Source organism: Pan troglodytes, chromosome 2 (genome assembly GCF_028858775.2).
Source record: "Pan troglodytes isolate AG18354 chromosome 2, NHGRI_mPanTro3-v2.0_pri, whole genome shotgun sequence".
Classification (NCBI taxonomy): Eukaryota; Metazoa; Chordata; class Mammalia; order Primates; family Hominidae; genus Pan; species Pan troglodytes.
In genome coordinates this window covers 16,493,230-16,517,525 of record NC_086015.1, presented here as the reverse complement: position 1 = coordinate 16,517,525, position 24,296 = coordinate 16,493,230, and the positions used below count along the sequence as shown (strand labels likewise).

At 43.8% G+C, this 24,296-nt stretch overlaps 1 protein-coding gene across 22 annotated transcripts in view; it reads right to left on the bottom strand.

Moving 5' to 3' along the window:
• TSEN2 (tRNA splicing endonuclease subunit 2) overlaps positions 1–23,958 on the bottom strand; it is a 52,992-nt gene extending 29,034 nt beyond the window's left edge. For 7 of the 22 annotated variants that reach the window (XR_010155033.1, XR_010155034.1, XR_010155029.1 and 4 more), the window contains exons 1-6: positions 23,854–23,929; positions 18,379–18,584; positions 16,154–16,235; positions 11,857–11,893; positions 4,647–5,169; positions 3,199–3,276 (exon numbers count right to left, since the gene is read on the bottom strand). Coding sequence is in view for 7 of the 22 variants with exons in the window: in XM_009444816.3 (XP_009443091.1) it covers positions 3,199–3,276; positions 4,647–5,169; positions 11,857–11,893; positions 16,154–16,235; positions 18,379–18,567 (909 nt within the window). In the remaining 15 variants the exon portion in view is untranslated. 22 annotated transcript variants of the gene reach the window in all.
• Between the last annotated feature and the right edge of the window lie 338 nt (positions 23,959–24,296).

The window sequence follows — 24,296 nt, the reverse complement described above, 5'->3', positions numbered from 1 at the left end:
GGTGATTCATTCAAAAGAAATCTGCCAAAACAGAAAGACAAGTAGAGCTAGGTTTAACGGTATGCTCCCTGAAAACTTCTGGAACACATCTCTGAAATGTTCTCAGGTACCAGGCAGCTTCTAAGAAGGCAGAGTAACCTCATCTCCTGTCTCCTATTACTCTTGCCTTTCATCAGGGAGTGTTCAAGAGGAGGCAGCAGGCAGCAGCAGCCTTTAAAAAATTTGTCAATAAAAGACAGCAGCTGGTCAACTGGAACAGTGCAGCTGAACTCCCAGCATCTGACACCGAATACCCTTCGCCTACAGCTGCCACCTCCCAGGCCAGGCCTCCAGCCCACCCTCCATACTGATGCTAGCTCTGGTCACTGCCACTCCCCTACGGAATCCCCTGCAGTGCCCTGCTGGCCCAGGACCAGGCCAGACCCTGACTCATGGACACACCCTCCCCCATCTGGCATTCGTTTTGGCAGAGCTATCTGGAAGAGCCTTTGCTACCCTGTGTCCATGTGGCAAGCCCCATTTATCCTTTACTATCCTCAGCTATCATGACTGCAAAAGCTTTCCACCTCAGCCCTGCAAGATGGTCTCCACCAGCTTCGATGCAAATTCCCTATCTTGTACATTCATTCATTTAATAATTATTACGCACCTAATAGATGTCAGGCATTGGGCCCAAGGAAACAGGAAGAGCGATACTGACAAGATCCATATGCCACACTATGCTTATCACACTGAACTGTAATGATTTCTGGGCTATCTTTAAGATCAAAGTCACGTTCTACTTATTTCAGTATCGGTAGCACTTAGCCCAATGCCTGGCACATAGTAGGTACCCAATGGGCATTTTTGTGATTGTAAAAAAGAAGGTTCCAACAAGCTGCTAATTAGCTTTTACAAGTAACTTAATAATGACAAAAATAGCAGGCACTAACATTTATTGAGCATTTACTATATTATCAGGTACTGTCCTGACCCAATTACATGTATTATTTAATTTCCAGAACATCCTATGAACAAGATGTTACATAGCCCCCACTTTACAGAGAAGAAATCTGAGGTTCTGACAGGCCAAACATCTAAGAACGGGTACATGTGGGCTATAAAGCGCTCCACAGTGCTGGGAATGCCTACGCATCTGCTGTTCAATACAGTAGCCAGTGGCCACACGTGGCTGTTCAGTGTTTGAGACGTGGCTAGTGCAACCGAGAAAAGGAATTTTGAATTGTTTATTCTATTTTATTTTATTTTAGAGACGGAGTCTTACTCTTTCACCTAGGCTGGAGTGCAGTGGTGCAATCTCAGCTTACTGCAACCTCCGCCTCCCGGGTTCAAGTGATTCTCCTGCCTCAGCCTCCCGAGTAGCCGGGATTACAGGTGTGTGACACCACACCCACCTAATTTTTGTATTTTTAGTAGAGATGGGGTTTCACCATGTTAGCCAGGATGGTCTCGATCTCCTGACCTCGTGATCCACCCACCTCGGCCTCCCAAAGTGCTGGGATTACAGGTGTGAGCCACGGCGCCCGGCCCCCACAATTACTTTCCTGTGGTCTCAGCTATAAAATTACCAACATGGATGTGTTCCACAGCACTTCTTGGGATCTACCTGTATGCCAAGAACCACACCGGACACTGCAGGAACTATCAAAGAAAGCCATCACAGAGCTCCTGGAGAAGAGGGGAGCCCAAGAAGCGGTCCTAGCTTCAAAGGCAGAAAAGACATTTCTGTGTGCACTATCAACATAAGCAAGAAAAGAGGGTCTGAGCATAAAGTGACCACAGGTTAGAGGAACTCCAGGTCACTGGGACAATATGATGCAGTTTATGGAAGGCCACTTTTAGTCACTTTTTTTTTTTTTTTGAAACAGGATCTCGCTTGTGCAGTGGCATGACCTCGGTTCATTAAAGCCTCGACTTCCCAGGCTCAAGCAACCCTCCCACCTCAGCCACCCAAGTAGTTGAGACTACAGGCATGCACCGCCACACCTGGCTAATGTTTGTATTTTTTGTAGAGATGGGGTTTTGCCATGTTGCTTAGGCTGACCTTAAACTCCTGGGCTCAAGCTATCTGCCTGCCTTGGCCTCCCAGAGTGCTGGGATTACAGGTGTGAGCCATGGCACCAGGCCCAAGCTAACTTTCAAGAATGTAGCTACTGCATTAAGTAGAGGGATCCCGCAGAAGGAAATAAATCCATTTACTTAACTAGCAGTCACTACATGATCTGAATCATGTAGCACAGTATATGAAAAGTAGAGACTCCATGAATATACCAAACAATAGTGACTTGTACTCTTTAAGTGGATAAATTGTATGGTATATGAATTATAGTATTTTTGAAAAAGCTAGTGAAAATTAGTAACAAAATATTCAGCCAATCCGAAATCCATTTTTTTCCTTCTTTCCACCCCCCTACCCCTGGCATCACCAGTCAGCATCTGTTAACAATCTGAAATCTTTTTATTCTTTTTTTTGTTTGACACAGAGTCTCACTCTTTCGCCCAAGCTGGAGCGCAGTAGTGCAATCGTGGCTCACTGCAGACGTGACCTCCTGGGCTCAAGCAATCCTCCCACGTCAGCCACGCAAGTGGCTGGACTACAGGCATAAGCCATCACACCTAGCCATCAATATAAAGCCTTTTTTTTTTGAGACAGAGTTTCATTTTGTCACCCAGGCTGGAGTGCAATGGCACGATCTTGGCTTACTGCAACCTCCACCTCCCGGGTTCAAGCAATTCTCCTGCCTCAGTCTCCTGAGTAGTCGGGATTACAGGCATGAGCCACCACTCTAATTTTTGTATTTTTGGTAGAGACAGGGTTTTACCATGTTGGCCAGGCTGGTCTCGAACTCCTGACCTCAGGTGATCCTCCTGCCTTGGCCTCCCAAAGCGCTGGGATCACAGGTGTGAGCCCCCGCACCCGGCCTAACAATCTAAAATCTTAATGAGAAAAGAAGTACTCAGAAAAACCCCTCGAATCTTCTGTGGAATGATTGCAAACACATATCTTAGAACTGATGAAATAAAGGCTGAGGAGTGAAAGGCAGGCCTACTTGGGAGCTACCCATAGTGATTTCAATACTGAATTACAATATTCAATAATTGAATTACATACAGAACTACACTGTGAGGTAGGTTCACATACAGTGTAGTTCAGGCCCAGAGACCGATGGCTGAAATGATAATATGTTGAAAACATACCTCTTCCAGGCTGAGCTGCAAATACTCAAAGATCCTATATGGATTTCTTCTGCATATTAACCTGTTTCTTTGCACCAACTAAAGAGAAAGAAATACAATATATACAGAACAAATGGAAGCACTACATGTCATAGAGAATGTATTTTAAAATGAACATTTTTCTTATAAATTCCCAGGATTCACATTCTATTGTGTTAATATTATAAAGAATGATTAAAACACAATTTTTTTGAGACGGACTCTTGCTCTATTGCCCAGGCTGGAGTGCAGTGGTGTGATCATAGCTCACTGAGGCCTCAAATTCCTAGACTCAAGCAATTCTTCTGCCTCAGCCTTCCCAGTAGCTGGGACTACAGGCGTGTGCCACCATGCCTGGCTAATTTTTTGTAGAGACAGAGTTGCCCAGGCTGGTCTTGAACTCCTGGCCTCAAGCAACCCTCCCGCTTCAGCCTCCCAAAGTGTTGATTACAGGTGTGAGGCACCACGCTTGGCCAAGAAGTGCTTTTTTATTACTTGTGTGGAAAAGGAAGTTTTAAACTTTTTCACTATGAAGATTCTCATTTATTTCCTTTTTCCCCTGTGAATTTTTCCTGCAGTTGTAATCATTTTGTTGGTGAATTTTATTTTACGTGTTGCTTTTTTCACCCAATTGTACCTAATAAGCATGTGCCTATGTTTTTGTTTTTTTGAGACAGGGTCTCACTGTTGCCCAGCCTTGATCTCCCAGGCTCAAGAAATCCTCCCACCTTAGCCTCTTGAGTAGCTGGGACTACTGGCATGTACCACCACACCCAGCAATTTATTTTTATTTTTAGCAGAAATGAGGTCTTGCTATATTGCCCTGGCTGGTCTTGAGCTCCTGGCCTCAAGTGATCCTCCTGCCTCGTCCTCCCAAAGTGCTGGGATTACAGGTGTGAGCCACTGCACCTGGCTCCTATGTTCTTAATATGACTTCATAAACCTCATTCTAAGTCTACATGATATTTCTTTGAATGGGTATCTCATATCCCATTTAGCAATTAGATTGTTTCTAATTTTTAGCGATTCCAGACAGCTCTAGGGTAACTCTGACAGCAAGTCCCTTCATGACGTAGCTCTTACCCGGCCTCCCTAGGCTTTTCTCAAGATGGCCGACTTCCACACGTGAGCCCTTCTTGCTCGGCTGTACTCAAGATCAGGTGTAATTATCACCGCATTTTGTTTTCTCCCAAATAAAGGAGAGAATACCACTGGCCTTGTCTTAATTTTATAAATTTTTTAAAAAGTTATTCACCAACTTTGGGGTTTTAGTTGAAATGGCCCTCACAGCTGCTGTGGCCCAAAGCCTGCTGCTTCCCTTGGACCCTACAACAGGCCAGCTACCAGCTGCAGGCAAAAGACATCCCTATTAGCCAACATCTCCAGGAACGGATGGCTTTGGAGGAAGCGATTTATTTTCTTCTACTTACTTCCTCATTTGGGGCAGCCTCCCTCTCGCTCATGGCACACTCCGCTTCCTCGACCAGCACGTACTCATGGTCAGGCCCTCTGTCCCCAGGATGCAGGAGGCCGATGTGCTGGCTGCCGTCTTCATGATGAAGGCCACGCTGCAGGATGAGAGCATCTTGTTTGCAGCAACAGACGTGGGGCAGAGGTGAGGCGTCCTCTCGCACGCTTTTCTCAAAGCTCTCTGTTGTTGGGTGGCAGCCAGAGCCCTCCTGCAGGCAGCCTAATGGCTCACGGGGATCACCCACACCACCTGACTTTCCAGAGTCCCCGTTTACCACAGAAGGTCTCTCTCCCCCTGCTGTGCCTTCCATGTTGGAAACCATTCCAGAGTTAAGCTCGTCATGCACTTGAGCCTCTTCATCCCTTTTCACAGGAGGATGCTCAAGCGGTTTCGTGTAATCCTTGAGGATTCTGCCCACTGTACTCTCATCCTGCCCCTGTCTACGCATCAGCTCTGCTGCCCACTCAACACTACGCTGATACCTGCAAGATAGAAATACTGTTAGAAACAGCACTCGAATTTCAAAATTGAAAAAACAAAGCACATAAAACAGACTGGAAGGTGACACACCAAAATGTTTACAGCAGTATTACTGAATGGTGCATTATAGATAAATATTTTTCTTCTTTATACTTTTCTGCATTTTCTTTTCTTTCTTTTTTTATTTTTTTGAGATGGAGTCTTGCTCTGTTGCCAGGCTGGAGTGCAGTGGTGTGATCTTGGTTCACTGCAACCTCCACCTCCTGGGTTCAAGCAATTCTTGTGCCTCAGCCTCCAAGTAGCTGGGACTACAGGCATCTGCTAACACGCCTGGCTAATTTTTGTATTTTTAGTAGAGATGGGGTTTCACTATATTGGCCAGGATGGTCTCGATCTCCTGACCTCACGATCCGCCCGCCTTGGCCTCCCAAAGTGCTGGGATTACAGGTGTGAGCCACCGCGTGTGGCCTCTGCATTTTCTAAGTGTTCTGCAACAAGCATATGTTACTTCTTGTTTCTTTGCTTTTACAATATAGTTTCATTTTATTTATTTGAAAAAAAACAAAAAAAAACTAACCCCCAGTTCAACAAACTATGAAAATTTATCTAATTTAAAACTGATAGATTAAGTGATTTAGGTAAATAAACAAAAAAATGGCCATCCTTTATCAAGATTTTTTTTTTGTATTATTGTTGTTATTTTTTGAGATGGAGTCTTGCTCTGTCACCCAGGCTGGAGTGCAGTGGCACGATTTCGGCTCACTGTAACCTCTGCCTCCCGGGTTCAAGCGATTCTTCTGCCTCAGCCTCCCGAGTAGCTAGGATGACAGGCTTGCGCCACCACCCCCAGCTAATTTTTTGTATTTTTGAACACAAATTTTTGGCCAGGCTGGTCTTGAACTCCTGACCTCAAGAGATCCGCCCGCCTTGGCCTCCCAAAGTGCTGGGATTACAGGTGTAAGCCACCGCTCTCAGCTTGTTTTGTATTATTTTCAATTTTGGATCTCATAATGTTTTCAGATAGGTATGCCATTCATAATACAAATAACTTGTTTAGCATTGGAAAGCAAAATGAGAATTTCAATAAATATTCATCACAGTGCCTACTAACCCTTTCACAGGATAAGGAGAGAAATGATTTGGCTTACGTAGATTCATCCACATATTCTAACAGAAATGGCCCTTTTCCTCACAATACTTTGCAGAGTAGATTTTATTGATAAAATTCTTGTTAAGTTTCTAAAACTTGAAGCTAAGACCCAAGTTACAAAACACTTCCCAAGTTACAAAAAATTATAGGCAAAACAATAGGGCAAAGCATTCATGCCTAGGCTGTTGGGATGTGTTCATGTGATGTGAGAACTACCAGATGTTGGAAATCTGATCAGAAGGTCAAAGACATTGTGAAACTCAAGTGCTTTTTGCCTCGACCTTCAGTGATCAGTCTGAGAGGCATCCAAGACAACACATGGCTTGTGAGAAGGCAGATGTAACTTTACTTTTCACCTTCTTTTACCTGGTTAAGAAGACTGAATAGTGCTCGATGCGGCAGCACATATACTTAGAATGGCCCCTGCGCAAGGATGACACGCAAATTTGTGAAATGTTCCAAAAGAAAAAAAAAAAGACTGAATATGTCATAGTTTACAAACTGCTATATCTCACACAGTTCAACAAGGACATTGGCTTCTGCTGTACCTAAAAAGAGACTAGTGGTTGCTTAACCCTGATTCCTAAGAATCCCAAAGCTGTCCATACCTTGTTCACCCCACATGAGGATGAACATCAGGGATGCCTCCCTATATACTGGGAATTGTATCCTAAAGATTAACACCTGGTAAGGCTACCCTAATACCTGAGAGTCAGTACGGCACCGTGACTTTGGTATGGCACATTTTGTGTCCAGCCCTGTTACTTATAACTGTGTGGCAATGCAAATTACTTAACTTCTCCGTGCTTCAATTTTCCCACCTATAAAATGTGGAGATGAGTACTACCACCTCAAAGGGATCTTGTTATGTATTACTTTTAAAACCAGCAAAAAGAACATAGCTGTGCCACAACCCGCAGGGTGTCTTCTCACCTGGAACATGGCCACCTATGCATACGTTTAAAAGAACTTTCATGTGAGAGGTCTAAAAAGAATCTTAGCTCTTCATATCAACATAAGCATTGGCTCTACAAGGTCTATAAATTTCCTTTATTTGAACACAAATTTTTGTGACAATATATTTTTCTGGGGAAGGGACCCAAAACTTTTGCCAAATTCCTTGACTCAAAACACGTGAAAGAACCACTGATTTAAAGGGTCAATAGTTCCTCCTTTGACCAGAAGATCTGGAGTGAAGTGAGCACACAGAGGGCACTGCTCTGCTCTTTGCAGCAGAGCAGTCAAAGCAGACGTGGGTTCCAATCCTTGCTCCATCACGTTCTCATACCAGCTATATGACCCCACCTCTCTAAGGCTCAGTGACCATCTACAAACCAGGGATAACTGCACCTACCTCCTGGGGTTGCAGCAAGAATTAAATAAGACACGTAAAGTGCATAGCCCATAAGAAGTGTTCAATCAATACTACTATATCATTGTGGAGTTTTTAGGAGTGGCTTGAAAAATAAATCAGACTCAATATATGGTATCTTGAAAAAGATGTTAATGAATGGAAATGTCTTAATTTGCTGTTGAGAGCAGAGGCAGCAGTGCAGGGATGAACGCAGCCTCTGGAGGTCTAGGTCCTGGAGTTGGCTCTTCCGTGTGGCTCTGAGCTAAGCCACTTAGCACTTCTACCTCTGTGCTCTTCTGTCACATACCAGAACCAGGCCATACCTGTGTTCCCTTTTCAGGGTCTCAGAGGATCGCTATGAAAAGTCAAAGGAGACTGAGGCTCGAAGAGCATGTAGAAGAAAGCCTCCAAGTCAGATATGATGAAAAGAGCCACACAAACAAATGACTAAGACAACGACACATGGGTCAGAGCTGAAGGCCTCCTCTAGCTGGCTGGCAACACCTTAAAAAGCCAAGTCCTGTTGCCATCAATCCCAGATGCTGGAGCAGTTGCAGGAAGAGAAATGAGAAGTAAAATGCAGAAAGTGTTAAGGGGGAGCGTGGCAGAAGGATGAGGCAGCAGCCACGACTGGAAGCAGTGACAGGACTGGGGAAAGCAGCACCATCCAGGACCGCAAGGACACAGGATGTGCCCATCAGAACACGCCACGGCTTCTCATGTTTCTGCACCCTTGAACACACACCTCTCCCATTTGCACAGGGCACCGTTCCCTATTGTTGTACTGATGAATGCCCATTTATCACTGGAAGTGCACAGCAGAGTGGTTTAGAGTGGTTAGTGCACATAGGTTCTGGGGCCACAGTGCCTAAGTCCACACACTGACCCTGAGCAAGGAGCTTCACTTCCCTGTGTTCGGTTCTTCCAATTGTGGAAGATGGGTAAGAACAGGACCCACCTCATAGCAGTGATGTGAGGACCTGAGATAACACACAGGCCCATCACTGGCACGATACTTAGCACTGGAAGGTGCTCAGGGAGTGCTGGTGTGCACACCCATATCAATGCCTCCCAGGCTCTGGCGCTGAGCCCACGTAATCTTGGGCAAGCTACTGAAGCCTTCCGAGTCCCCATCTACGAAACAGAAACATCTCTAGTACCTACCCTCGAAGGTTTCTTGAGAAGATGAAAGGAGGTAATGCAGGCAAGCTCAGAGACTGGGAATGGCACTGCCAGAGCAGTCAGCACCTGTTGGCTATAATGGTGATGGTATCTCTATCACAACACCGACTGCTACAGGACAGCACAACTGTTCACTTCTCTTCCTCTCTCACTAGACTGTAAATCCTTCAAGAACAGGGACTAGGTCTTTTCCTCGCTCTTGGGTCCCCAGCACCTATCCAATGCCTGACACATAGTGAATTCTGGCTGAATAAAGGACAACGGGGTGGGCAACCAGCACGACCATCAGGGCTGGTCCTTCAGGGACATACCCCTACTTGTGTCAGTTCCCCAAAGGCATCACAGAAGGGTCCTGACACTTACCTTCAGAAAGAGTTACGCAGAAGGTGCGTAACTTTATCCAAGGACGACTATTGTTGGAAAAAGGCCAATTTGAGTGAATCGACTTGAAATAAAAATCAGAATTTCAGAGGCATCAGAAAAGAAACAATTATGGCCAGGTGCAGTGGCTCACACCTGTAATCCTGGTGCTTTGGGAGGCTGAGGTGGGAGGATCACTTGAGCCCAGGAGCCCAAGACCAGCCTGGGCAAGAGCGAGACCCTGTCTCTACAAAAAATACGAACAACTATTATGACAAGTATTTAAGTTGAAAAATTAATCTAAAAAGATGAACATGAATCAATTTTTCTTATATTTAGCAAAATTTAGATTGTGATTCCAAGTGTTGTGAACAAATAATAAATCAAGTATTGGTTTTGGTTGGGGGACGTATGTAGCTTGCTGATAGAACTGTGCTGGTAACATCTTTAAACATCCTTAGGTTCACACGGGGAAATGAGTTGTAATCTGAAAATTTCTTATAAAAAATTAATCCCCACAAGCATACCCCCTTCAAGCAACATTCCTGCACTGTCACTATGTGTCGTTTATGTCACTTTGTCCTTTGTTATGTTAATGTAAATTCAATGCAAATTGACAGCAAATTGAACATTTAAATCTTGCAAAAAAGATGCAGGATTCATGAAGTCTATGAAAGTGATCAAAGTATGGCAAAGGGATTAAAAAATGAGAATCTGGCAGTTAGACTAGAGGAGAATTGAAGGAAAAAATCAACTAAGGTGATAACACAATAAAGTATATCAAGAGCGCTGAGGAGGGAAGAGAGATATATCTGAATGCAGATTGAGTTCATGCCAGGCCTGCTTATTAGTGAATAGTTTATCATTTTCACTTCTCAGTGCAACTCTGTAACTGTGGGGCCTTGACTAAGGAATAGTAGAACAACATACACCTCCCAGATTACGCACCCCAGTACCTGCAAATATGACTTTATCTGGAAACAGGGTCTTTGCAGATGGAATCAATTTGATCTAAGGACATAGTGACTGGCGTCCTTAAAAGAGGCAAAATATCACATGTACCCATACCCCGAAAATACATACATCTATTATGTATCAAATTTTTAATGCCAAAAAAAAAAAAAAAAAAGGAAAATTTGGACAAAGACACACAGAAACACACAAGGGAGAATGCCACGTGACCACAGAGGCAGAGATTAGAGTGATGCATCTGCAAGCCAAGGAATGCCAAGGGGTGCCAGGAGCCAGCAGTGAAGGCAGGCAAGGAAGGATGCTCCCCCAGAGCCTTCCGAGGGACTGTGGCCCTGCTGACACCTTGAGTTTGGAATTCTGGTGTCCAAAACCATGACAATAAATTTCTGTTGTTTTAAGCCATTGAGTCTGTGGTACTTTGTTATGGCAGCCCTAGGAAATGAATACAAGGGTCAATGAAACTTCTTGGGATACTGTAGTGCTCCTAAAGAGATGCTCTTCAGGGAGGTAGCCCTCTCCCTGTGCAGAACCTCTACGCTGGCAGGCTGGCTTGACCTTATGTCATGTTGTGGCCAGCCTAACCAGGATGCAGTTCTGATGGGCGAGCTCCTGCTATTTCTGATCCCTAGGTTTCTGCTGTGGCAACCTGTCTGCACTATAGCTCCTCCAAGGCTGGGGGCTCTGCCAGGTTCTTAGCAGGTCCCTCCCACACACCAGAATCCCACTCCTGACCCCAATCTGAGGTTACAGCTGGAACAGCCATTGAGATCTCCCTGGTGCCACCACTCCTTGCCACCCCGCTGGCTATGGGGTTGCCAAGCATGTAACCAAAAAGGAGCTGCTGGATTTTGCACGTATATGCCAGAAGCAAGATGAACAAAATCACTGGGGACCTGAGAAGTTTTATAAGGTTTCATGGAAGAGCTGTACTGTATCACAGGGACAAGGAGGTCTGGGATGGATGGAGACAGTCAACAATCTCACCAAGGGACCACAAAGTGTGGCGCTGCAGAGAGGAGAAGGGCCTGATCTCTGCTCTCCAAGCACCGACAGTCTAAACCCATGTATGACACATGAGGAAAGTGCTGCACGCCAAAGAGGGCTGTGGGGGCCAGAGGAGCAGCACCCAGGACAGAGGAGGGGACGGTGGTAAGGAAAGAAACCCAGGAGAGGTCAGGCATGAGCAGGATTGAGGACATGCAGGAATCAGCCAGGCCATATGTGTGTGTTTGGGGAGTCAGGGAGAAACATTCCGGGAATGTCTAGGATTAAATGAGGAAGGGCCTCTGTGAAAGCCTCTTTCTCTGACCCTACAGTGTAGCTGGAGGAAGGGGGACAGGACCATCTGTGCCCACCGGGCAGAAGGCTGGTTCAAAATCTAGGCCCAAGAATATGAGGACTTAATAACATAGCTATTACAGGATGGTTATTCATAATTTGGAAAGAATTCAACTGGCAAAACAGTATTTAAACAAACCATAAACTCACGTAAGGCATTTCAAAAATGATTTGATCCACATTAAATTCCAACATAATTTTCAAGGATACATCTACTACCAAAAACAGAAAGAAAAAAAGGTGTGGACTGGACTGCTACATGGGACAAGACTACCTAAAAACATCTGACTTAAACTATCATTTTGACAGAAGCCAAAGTTCATTATGACTTACCTCTTTGATGTGATGATAGGCATGTTTGTCTTCATATCTGGAACAAAGAAGTTCTATTAGTTTCAGGCAAATTTCCCATAAGGGGAACAAACACTAAAAATCTAGGAAAGACTAAGAATTTTAAGATTCACAAAATCACACACCTAGAAAGTTTACTGTCCAGTCAGCAATGGCAAAAATATGCTTTCTATGCCGTCCTTCCCTGAACCCATACCCTTGGCAGGTGCTGCCCATCAATCACATCGGTCTTGCTGGGCTTAGAGGGGACCTCAGAATTCTTCTCAACTCAGGGCTCCAGCTAAGCAGCAACAGAACACGAGGAAACCTCTCTGCCATGGCTGAATGCTCATTCCAACTTCCAAATGAGAATGCTGAGGCCCTAGAGGTACGCACTTCATCTCCATTCTTCCCTCTTCACTGAAAGCTCCTTCCATGTGTATATCAAAAGTGCTGGAAAAGTGAACTTGATTGCAGTGTTGGTTTTGGATGTGGATTTGGGAGTTCAGGGATCCAGCTCTAGCTCCCTATGCAGAATCTCAAACTGGCTTGACCTCAAGTTATTTTGAAGACCAGCCTGATGAGGGCGCAGTTCTGACAGGCGGGGTCCTGCTGTTTCTGAATCCCTAGGTTTTGGTTGTAGTAACTTGCCTGTACCCCAGGCATAAGCAGGGCATCAGGTGGGAGGAGTCTTTCCAACCGAAATGTTTATCAGGTCACCCAGTGGTCTGGGTTTTCATCCTGGTCTTTTCCTAACTCTGCCTTTGGGCTAATTACTTCTCTTTTCCCAAACTCAGCCTCTTCTGCATGCATTAAATGCTTGGAAGAGATGATGTTCAGCTTTAACCCCACAGGAAAGTGAGCACACCCAGCCAAGATTGCACACCTAGTGACTACTATGGTTGCTGCTTAAAACCAATACCTTTCGGGATGGTTTACTAAGCAGCATTATCGTGACAAGAAGTAACTGACGCAGTCTATCCGATTAGGTTGAACAATCAAATCACTATAAAGTTACTCAAATGGCCAGGCTCACCGGCTCATTCCTGTAATCCCAGCACTTTTGAGAAGCTGAGACGGGTGGATTGTCTGAGCTCAGGAGTTCAAGACCAGCCTGGGTAACATGGTGAAACCCTGTCTCTACAAAAAACACAAAAATTAGCTAGCTGCAATGGCATGTGCCTGTAGTTCCAGCTACTCGGGAGGCTGAGGTAGGAGGACGGCATAAGCCCAGGAGGTGGAGGTTGCAGTGAGCTGAGATTGCACCACTGCACTCCAGGCCCTATCTCCAAAAAAACCAAAAGTTACTCAAAATAATTTCTCACTCTGTGGTTATACAACCAACTTGATATAAGCTTCAGTTACTTCATTTCTATGTTTAAAAAAATCTCTTGTAAAAATTTAACTTTTTTTTTTTTTTTTTTTTTTTTGGAGACGGATTTGCATCATGTCACCCAGGCTGAAATGCAGTGGCGCGATCTTGGCTCACTGCAACCTCCGCCTCCAGGGTTCAAGCGATTCTCCTGCCTCAGCCTCCCAAGTAGCTGGGATTACAAGTGCCTGCCACCATGCCCAGCTCATTTTTGTATTTTTGGTAGAGACAGGATTTCGCCATGTTGGCCAGGCTGGTCTTGAACTCCTGACCTCAGGTGATCCGCCTGCCTCAGCCTCCCAAAGTGCTGGGATTACAGGTGTGAGCCACCATGCCCAGCCAAACTTTTTTTATAATTATGTAATACATTTATATGGTTACAAAGTCAAATCTATAAAGTCTCACCTCTCTCTGCATCCTGTTTCATCCCTTCCTACTGGAATTTTAAAAAAACTACGCTTTATCCTTCCATTTAAAAAAAATTGGTCAGGCGTAGTGGCTCATGCCTGTAATCCCAGCACTTTGGGAGGCCAAGGCAGGCAGATCACTTGAGGTCAGGAGTTTGAGACCAGCCTGGTCAACATGGCAAAACTCTGTCTCTACTAAAAATACAAAAATTAGCCAGGCATGGTGGGATACACCTGTAATCCCAGCTACTCACGCAGGAGGCTGAGGCAGGAGAATCGCTTGAACCCAGGAAGCGGAGGATGCAGTGAGCTGAGATCGGAGATTGCACAACTGTACTCCAGCCTGGATGACAGAGTGAGTGAGACTCTTGTCTCAAAAAATATAATAAAATATCTATTTTATATTTCCATCTTTTTAGATAAACCACAGCACAGCATGTACTTTCCTTTATACTGTGCTGTCTTCGCTTACCAGCATATCGTAGCGATCTCCCATTCCTGTCTCAGCTCCACGGTCCTTCATTATATGGATTAATTATATAAATATGGATTATTCCACAGGTCCTCTCCTGATGAACATGTAAGTTGTTCCCAGTCTTTGGATATTATAGTGTTGCATGAATAGCCCTGTGCTATTTCTTTTCATATTTTTGTCAGTGTATTGTTAAGATAAATTCCTAGAAGTGAGATTGCTGGATCAAAAGTAAACGCATATACTGGGACAACTGGATATCCACAGGCAAAACAATGAAGCTGGACCCTTACTTTACACAGTATACGAAAATTAACACAAAATGGACCAAAGACCTAAACTTAAGAGTTCAAACTATAAACCTCTTAAAAGAAAACACCAGGGAAATCTGCATGATTTGGACTTAGCAATGGTTTCTTAAATAGATACCAAAAGCACAGGCAATAGTAGAAAAAATAGATAAATTGGACTTCATTAAAATGAAAAACTTTTACCATTTAATACTCATTAGGATGACTATTTTATTTTATTTATTTATTTAGAAACGGAGTCTTGCTCTGTTGCCCAGGCTGGAGTGCAGTGGTGCAATCTCGGCTCACTGCAACCTCCGCCTCTCGGGTTCAAGTGATTCTCCTGCCTCAGCCTCCTGAGTAGCTGGGATTACAGGTGCACAGCACCATGCCCGGCTAATTTTTGTATTTTTAGTAGAGATGGGGTTTCACCACGTTGGTCAGGCTAGTCTCGAACTCCTGACCTCATGATCCACCCGCCTCGGCCTCCCAAAGTGCTGGGATTACAGGCGTGAGCTACCGCGCCTGGCCGACTATTATTTTTTTAAACAAGTGTTGGCAAGGATGTAGAGAAATTGGAACCTTTGGTGCATTGCTGGTGGGAATGTACAATGATGCAGTCAATGTGGAAAATAGTTTGGCTAGTTCTTAAAATGTTAAACAGACAATTATCATATGACCCATTAATTCTACTCCTGCGTATATATCCAAAACAACTAAAAATAGACTCAGATACGTGTATGCAAATATTCACAACAGTATTATTCAGAAAAGTCAAAATACAGAAACCATCTAAGTGTCCATCAGCAGATGAGCTAAAGGCACTATGTCCAAACAATGGAATATTATTCCACTATAAAACGGAATGAAGTTCTGATAGACACTATGGCAGGGACAAACCTCGAAAATATGCTAAGTGAAAGCAACAGACACAAAAGGGCAAATATTGTGTGATTGTTATTTATATATGAAATATCTATAATAGGTAAATTCATAGACAGAAAACATATAAAGGTTACCAGGGACTGAGGAAAGAGAGGAATGGGGGAAAAGAAAACAAAGTAAATGCATAGGTAATTTTGCTAGACATTGCCAAATTCACCTCCATGAGGGTGGTACCACAAGCACCCCACCAGCAATGCAAGAGAAGGTCTGTTTCTGAAGTCCTCACCAATGCAGTATATTGTCAGACTTTTGGATTTCTGCCTGATTGTTGACATGTTATCTCAGTGCAGTTTTAATCTGTATATTTTCTTACAATAAAACATTTAAAAGATCCTTTCTAATTATGTTTTAACATGCTGGTATTGGTTCTTAAGTAATTACCATGAGAATTCCTTAGATAAATATTCTAAAACATTTATAAATTAAAGAGAATCAGCAAGGGAGAACCACACACATACATGTCATGGCTATTACAAATTCTAATTCTGGAAACAAAATTTTAAAAATTTTGCATAGTGCCACAGGTGAGCAGGTCCTTAACTACCAGTACCTGCCACAGGCATAGTACTCTGCTAAGCAAACACTTAACAACAGAAAAGCCCAATTAACACTTGATAATTCTAGAAATTAAACACACTGTCACCCAATCATAACCCTTTTGCTTTGATTAGAATTATTCTAGCTAACTTTGGCAGTAAAACTGCCAGTGTACATGTTACTTCTCTAGAATTTTACTATATAGCCTGAGATATAAGATCAAAAACAAAGGAAAATGATAATTTGTCAAAAGAACTGAATGATACAACAACTTTACCTTTCCATTTAGCAACCAGTTTAGGATCTGAAATTGTGAAGCTTGGACGGCTTCTTGAAAGAATACCTTTTCCAAAATAACCCTTCCAGGAAGAGAGAAAATGAAGTTAGTTCATGCTTAGTTACCAGTTTTTTAGCTGAGGTAGAATATACAGTAATCCCTCAGTATCCACAGGGGGCTGGTTCCAGGACCTCTGGTGGATACCAAAATCTGCAGATGGTTGAGTCCCTGATATAAAATGATGCAGTATTTATATATAGTCTACGTAGGCCCTCCCATATACTTTAAGTCATCTCTAGGCTACTTACAATACCTAATGCAATGCAAATGCTATGTAAATAGTTGTTATATTGTTTAATATAAGAAAATAAAGTCCCCGTTTAGTACACATGCAATTTTTCTCCCAAAATATCTTCAATCCAAGGTTGGGTGAATCCACGGAAGTGGAACCCATGATATGGAGGGCCGACTGTACCCATCTGAGTTAACAAGAGGTTCGCCCCACTTTTCATGTCTTTACATTTTCCCTCTGATTATCTAATGATGACTAAGGATGTTCTTAGCGTAACACCTTTCTAATCGCTTCAAGAGTACTAGTAAGTTTTTAGCACACCTCATTTATCCCATAACTAATGCTTTCAGTCTAGGTCTGATAAGCCGAGGGCAGGCAGAGGCAGAGTTTCTTCTCTACATATGGTTCGGGAACACAGTGTGCCTGAAGGCAGGAGCCATGCTGCCCACTAGGTCCAAAAAAACCTCTTGGATTCTTTTGTACTCCAGAATTGAAGTATTCCTCTCATTCCTGCTGATTCCAAAAACAACATGTATTTTTCCCCTTTTCATTACAAAATATTTAAACACACAGAAAATTGAAAGAATAAAACAAACACCCCTTTCTCCATTTAGATTAACAATCAGAATAAAGAGGCCAGGCATGGTGGTTCACACCTGTAATCCCGGCACTTTGGGAGGCTGAGGTGGGCAGATCACTTGAGGTCAGGGGTTCAAGACCAGCCTGGCCAACATGGTGAAACCCTGTCTCTACCAAAAAATACAAAAATTAGCCAGGCATGGTGGCATGCGCCTGTAGTCCCAACTACTCGGGAGGCTGAGGTGGTAGAATCACTTGAACCTGGGAGGTAGAGGTTGCAGTGAGCTGAGATCATGCCACTGCACCCTAGTCTGGGTGACAGGGTAAGACTCTGTCACAAAAAACAAAAAAAACACCCAGCAACAACAAAAACCAAGAATAAATAATGCATACAGCACTTTATAAAGCCTCTTGCTTAATGTTATATACTGTAAATGAAGGCCTCCCTGGTGAGCTGCCCTTGGCCTACTGAGACTGCTGCCTCACCATGGCCAGTGCCACCCACTCTTCCATAAAGTGTCTAGAGAAGGCACATTTATGGAGACAAGACGCCATTCCATGGCTGCCTTGGGCCGGGAGTGGGAGCAGGGATTAAGTGTGATGGGCACAAGGGAACTTTGTGGTGATGGGAATGTTCTAAAACGGGACTGTGGTGAGAGTTGTGCAACTCTATAAATTTATGACAATCACTGAATTGTATACTTACAATGGGAGAACTTTATAGTTGTAAATTATAACTCAATAAAGCTGTTTTTTAAAAATGCCCACAGCAATGAACAGATTATGGAAAATTTTTTTTAAAGAACTACCAGTCTTCATTCAACTTGATCAATGCTGGAAAACAGTAAAAACTAGAACTTGTCCTCATCTGAGAAGAGGTCCCCAACCAGGAGGCAGCAGATAAGGAGCTCCATGCCAAAGCCCCATCTGATCCGTGCCTGAGCAGGGACACTATGCCACGCTGTGGCTACCTCTGGGAACGGGATGGGAGTGAGTGGGGAATTTTCACTTTTTTACCCATTACATTTCTGTAAATTACTTTTTTTGTTCCTTTAACAAACATGCATTGCTTTTACAACCAAAGACAAAAAAAAATAGTCAATCCATTGAACCTACTTCATCACTGAAATAAAGGTTTGTGGGCAGGGGTGCTCCATCTGTCGTTCTATTACCCTAACATATGGCTTTTGGGCACTAATTCAAATTGTACTTTTCCTACAACTGGACCAAACCGCAAGGAAAGAATACACATTGTTCATGGTTGGTGTGGGGGTATGGCTGGGATGGGGAGAAGGAAAGCACTGCTTGCTCAGGGTTGTCTGAAAGTCATCTTACCAAGGCTGCCTGCACTTACTTTCCCATAGAGCTGCTCAATGTCCTCTGCATTCCTCACAATCACATTGTTGTTAATCATTTCAGCACGGAATATCTTGAATTCTTTCAGAGGACCATGGTCCTGACCAAAAGGGATTGGCAATGGAGACTCGTAAGTCTCATACACTCTTCTTTTCCTCTTTGGGGCATGGAAAACTGCTTCTGCCATTTTTCAGAGGAGGTATTCTTTAAAGAGCAGACAACAAACAGAAAGAAACAGACAATCAGTAACTACCTTGATCCAAAATGTGAGTACATCTGTACCTAGGCTCAGAAAACTTAGTGGTCTGTGGGAAGAAATAGAGTATTTATAAAGCAATAAACTAAAAGCAGTAAGAACAGTTTGTGTGAGCAATGTAAATCATATTGACCTAGAATACTGCAATTAATCCCCACAATAAACCCCAGGAAATGAGTGGTAATCTTTCTACTCCAGCTGACAACGCTGAGACCTAGTGACATGCCCAAAGCTGCAATGTTAGGTCTCCTGAGAGCAAGCACAACAGGATTTCTGTCTACCAGGAGTGCTTCCATTTCACTCACCCAACAGACATTTACTACCAGGAATTCCTAATAATCATAGGTGCTGGAGAGACAAAGACAAAACTGAGACCCTGTCCTCAACAAATTAAATCTTGCAAGCACTTCATTTTCCAAGAGGATCTTACAATACACTAAACACTGGGTCAATCAGCTCCCAATTTTTAAAGTACATTAATAAATAATAATGACAGCAGCAGTTATTTAAGGGTCGATTATATACTACCAAATGCTACTGGCTTCAAGCAGGGACTCTAAAGCCAGACTATCAGCATCAGAATCAACTTTACCACTTCCTAGCAGTGTGATTTTGGGCAAAAGTCACTGACTCTCTCTGTGATTTAGTTTCCTCACCTGCAAAATCAAGATAAGAACGACTCTATCTTACAGTTAAGATCCATAAAGTGCTTAGAACAGTACCTGGCACATAGCGTGTACCATTCATGTATCAGCTATAATTAGTATTACAGGGTGAGCAGTAGCAACACCATTTTACAAATAGGAAACAGATTCAGGTTAGAGAGATTTGTAGACGACCCCGAGTGTGGTGGCATCGGATGACCCAGGTCTGTTGAACTCCCAAGCCCATGCCCTCTCTCTAGATTCTGCTGAAAGCACAGGCAGGGTCTATCTACTTTTGTCTGATGACTCTTTCTCAAAATCAGATGGTGAAGGGTTATTGAGCAGTAATGGAATTACCCACTGTGCACCCAGCACCATGAGGGAGAACAGAAAGCCAAAGCCAGTACGTGTCCCTCTGGGGCCATACATTGGATCCAAGGAGACAAAACAAGTATATAACATAGCTGGAAGCACAGAAAGCAGGTTGGAGCTAACGGAACTGGCTGTTATCCACTGTCTAAAGGAGGGAAGTACATGTGAACATATTGTGTGATGCAGACACAGAGATACGGTAGATGCACTTAACCTAGGAAAACGTAACCATATACATGGGAAAACAATGTAAATGGTGCAAGACATTCCACTCGAGGAGCAGCTGTCCTGGAATGAGATGGGAAACTTGAATCTGCTGCTCCCCCAGTACTAGGTCTAGACTTGATTTCAACTGAGAGCTTACCTGATGCTTGAAGATACAGTGCGGCCAAATCATACACACGTTTAACCTACATGACTCCGAATCCTCACAAGGGAAAAAATAAGACTAATTACTTAGGTGGCTCCTGCACTCAGTACTTGCATCCCATTGGCAAGGGATGCCATCAAGCCTGAAACAGTCAAGAAGGTGGCCAAAACTGAGGGAGGGGAAGGTGAGTGGCTTTAAGAGTGTCATGACCATTAAGAAAAGGCTTATCCAACGTGTGATGATATCATTATCCAACTTCTCAAGGAAGAAGCTGAGGAATTATACGAGGACATAGAAAAACACAGACTAAAGAGGAGTTAGAGGAAATGATACATCAATTACAAAGATAACCATGAAAAAGAAGAATCGGGAAGTTGGAACCTTCCTAGAATTGCCATTGTTCTAAGCAGCAACATGCTAGATTAATTTCTAAATAAGGTTCCTTGAAAGAATTACATACTGAGCATTACTTTGTACATTTTATATTTATGCATGCATCTTGCTGTATAGTGTTTATAACAAAACCACGTCTACTGCATGCTCACAGGAAACCTAAGAGATTTTCTTAAGAGCATATTTTGACTAGGCTTTTACCTTGCTTGCTGACTTATCCCTCAGCCCAAGCCAATGATCACATTTAGTACTCAACTGGAGAGACAATAATTTATTCTAAAACTGAAAATAAACACTGCTTTTTGGGGGCAGGATGTTGGTCTCTAGTAAGGCACTTTTTGAAAGACTTCCAGGAATGGTTCGGACTTTTATGGGATTTTTCACTTTTATAATAACCTCTGCTCAGCAGCTGACTTATATACATTACATTCGGAATTTTAAAAAATGAAAAAAGATTTAATGGCCACCTTCAAGAAGTTCTAATAAATTCTCTCAACAAATAAAGAGTTGTATTTTAGTCTGCCTCATTTGTTCAGCGTTTTTCCCTCTCAGACTGCTGTCACATCTAAAAAAGGCAAGATTTAGCTGTGACACTTGATCAAAAGAACTCTGTACTCCAACCCAGGTGTGTGGGATGGAAGGGTCCCTGCGACAAAACACCCCTCATAATCCAAGTTCTTGTGTTACTCTTGCTTATGCGGCTGCACACCCCTCAGGAATTTGGCTCGCAGTAGGCCTTCCAGACATGCAAAGCCGCCATTATTATTGTGTGACCTTGCACAACCCACTTTCTCTAAGCCCAGTTTCATCTTCAAATCGAACAGGACTGGAGGAGTCTGGCGGTTCCTCAAAATGTCAAACACATAGTTACGACATGATCCAGCAACTCCACCCCTAGGTATAGACCTAAGAGAAATGAAAACATATGTTCATGGAAAAATTTGTATGTGAATGTTCACAACAGTATTATTCATAATAGCATCAAAGTGGAAACCATCCAAATGTCCATCAATAGTTGACCAGATCAACAAAATGTGGTCTATCCATATAATCAAATATTTAGCCATAGAAAAGGAATGAAGTTCTGATACATTTTTCAACACTTGAAAGCATTATGCTAAAAGAAGTCAGACACAAAAGACCACGAGACAATTAATATAAAGTGTCCGGAATAGACAAATCCATAGAGACAGATTACCAGTTGCCAGAGACAGGGAAGAGTGGGAAATGGGGGGGTGACTGCTATAAGACAGGAGGTTTATTTTGGAGGGTGACGAAAATGTTTTAAAATTAGATTGTAGTGATGGTAATGGTTACATAACTCCGCGAATACTAAGACCACTGACTTGTACATTTCAGAAGGGTGACTTTTACAGAATTATATGGTATCTCAATAAAGCTATTTTTAAAAATTCAGAAGTAAAGACATTCCCCAGGCCATGTCCTGCAAGAATGACTTCACAGATACCAGCGTGAAGCTTCTAGAAAAGATCGAAAGAAACCCTCTGGGAAGGTAGAGCTCACTTCCCCAGGGGGAAACATTCAAGAGGACAAATCAGATGATCTCTAGTTTCATGGAAGAGTACTCCTGTGCTGAACTCGAAAGGCAAAGCAGAGGAGAAAAGACTGCATTTACCATTCCCCATATCTGCAATGGACATTCAAGAAGGTTCTTTAGTGTCGCGGCAGAACAGCATGCTGTAAGAGGTGGGATGTGAGTAAAATAAGAAGAGGAAACTGTCATAGGTAGGTACCAGATGCCAGAGGCACTCACTGCATGTGCTGCACATGTGGGTACTACAGTCATCCCTTGGTATCCACAGAAGGACTGGTTCCAGGACTCACCCCCTACCAAAATCCGCAGCTCAAGTCCCTTAAATAAAATGTAGTATTTGCATGTAACTTATGCCCATCCTCCCATCTACTTTAAGTCTTCTCTAGATTACTTAGATTACTTAGAATACCTAATACAATGTAAATACTAAATAATTGTCATATATATATTTTTTAAATTTCTTTTTCCAAATATTTTTGATGCAACATTGGTTGAATCCACAGATTCGGAACCTGATAGGGAGAGCTGACTGTACTATCCTCATTCCACAGATAAGAAAGAAGAGCGGTGCCTGAGGTGCACAAAAACATATAGGAAAGACTGGGTCAGTTGTCAAGAGGTTTGGGATGCAAAGGTTGGTTTGGAATTGGAGTCACTGCAGGTTATTTAGAATGATGATTGAAAAATGCAGATTAAGAAAATTAAACCTGGGAGTGGTACATCACACAGTGGCCCTCAAGCTTAGCTACCCTTAACTCCTCATGCCCAGGCCTCACCTGCAATCAATTACATCAGAATTTCCTGGGTGGACCCAGCTGATTTTAACATATAGCTAACCACTGGTAACAGCAAGGTCTATTCAAATTCACTTAATCCCAGTAGCCCCCGGAGGTAAAGACTATTTTTATTTCCATTGTACAGATGGGGAAAGTGACTCGGAGGGGCCGGGCGCACCCCTGAGAAATCTTTACTTATTTCCCCAACCTGCGCACACCTGACTCCAGAGCTGCATATTCTTACTTTCTATTAAAAGCAGAGTCTGTTTCTTATTCTTCCCTCGAGCACACAAGCTAACACCTCTTAGGTGATGGTAAATGTCTATTAGAAAAACAAAAAAGGGAGAGGTGGCTCCATTTAATTTTCCAACTTCCTGGACTAGGTGCCAAACAAACCTGGTTAAAAAACCTCCTACTCAGCAAATCTCACCTTCTCCCAACCAAAACACGCTTCAAGCTCCATCTGCGCACCTCCTGGGCTTAGGGAGGCAAGGATGAAAGGGACAAGGTAAACAATCCTGCCTCTGGGGAGCTTTCAAGTTAGAACCTGAGAATAAGCCATATAAACAGATGACCAGCCTTTGAAAGTTGTTGTCAGGATTAAATGCATAATTTTGCAGAAGGCGTTTCGTTCGGGGCCTACCACGTGGAAAGCGCTCACCAGACGACAGCTGCAAATAAAATAAACAACTGCGCACCCCAATAGCGTTAGGGGCCCCGCGAATTCCTAACTCCCTGTCTTACCCCTTTGCTTCTTTCCCTGACTACCCCCACACCCGACCGAACTCCACCAGAGGCTGCGGCTCCTCTCAGGCATTGTCAGCTGCACCTTGCGCCCCAGCCCCACCAGCCCTGAACAAGGCGCCGGCGTTTCCAAGAACCAAGGGCTGCAGGCGCACGAGGAAAGCGCGGAGGAGTCAGTGACCGGGCGCACTAGGAAGCCTGGCTCCCCGTCCCGGCACTGTCTCGGCCGGCTGTGCGACCCCAGCACAGTACCTAGGCCCTTTCCTCTCTCGCCCTGGAGGACTTTCGGAAGAGCGAGATTTCCTTTCGCCGCAAAACACCAAACTCGGAAAGGGCCGCGGTTTCCTCGCCCAGGGCCCTTACCTTTCTTGGCCCCACGCGCTCGCCGTTACCCCGGCAACGCCGGCCGTGGGGCGGACACCGCTGCCGTCAAGCAGTGCGGCCGCAAAGCCAGCCGAGTGCGCAGCCGCAGAGCTCCCGTCGGGACTTGGCGGAGAGCGCCTGCGCACGGCCGGCTGGCGGGTGTTCTGTGCGCCAGCTCTGCCACTGCGGAGTATGAGGCGGAGGCTGCGTGCGCTCTTTGCTGCTCTCTGCAGGATTGTACGGAAGCCAGAACGATCCTGCAAGACGCATTTTACAGATGAGATGCAGTTACCCGTCAAATGTCACATAGTCACGTGGGAGATGGGAGAGACCTAGAGTCTTCCGCCCTCGGTGGATGGGATGTTTGAGGCGACCGACAGGACTTTATTAAATGGCCCTGAGGAAACTGATCTCATCTTTCTCAATGTAGAAAGAGGATCACA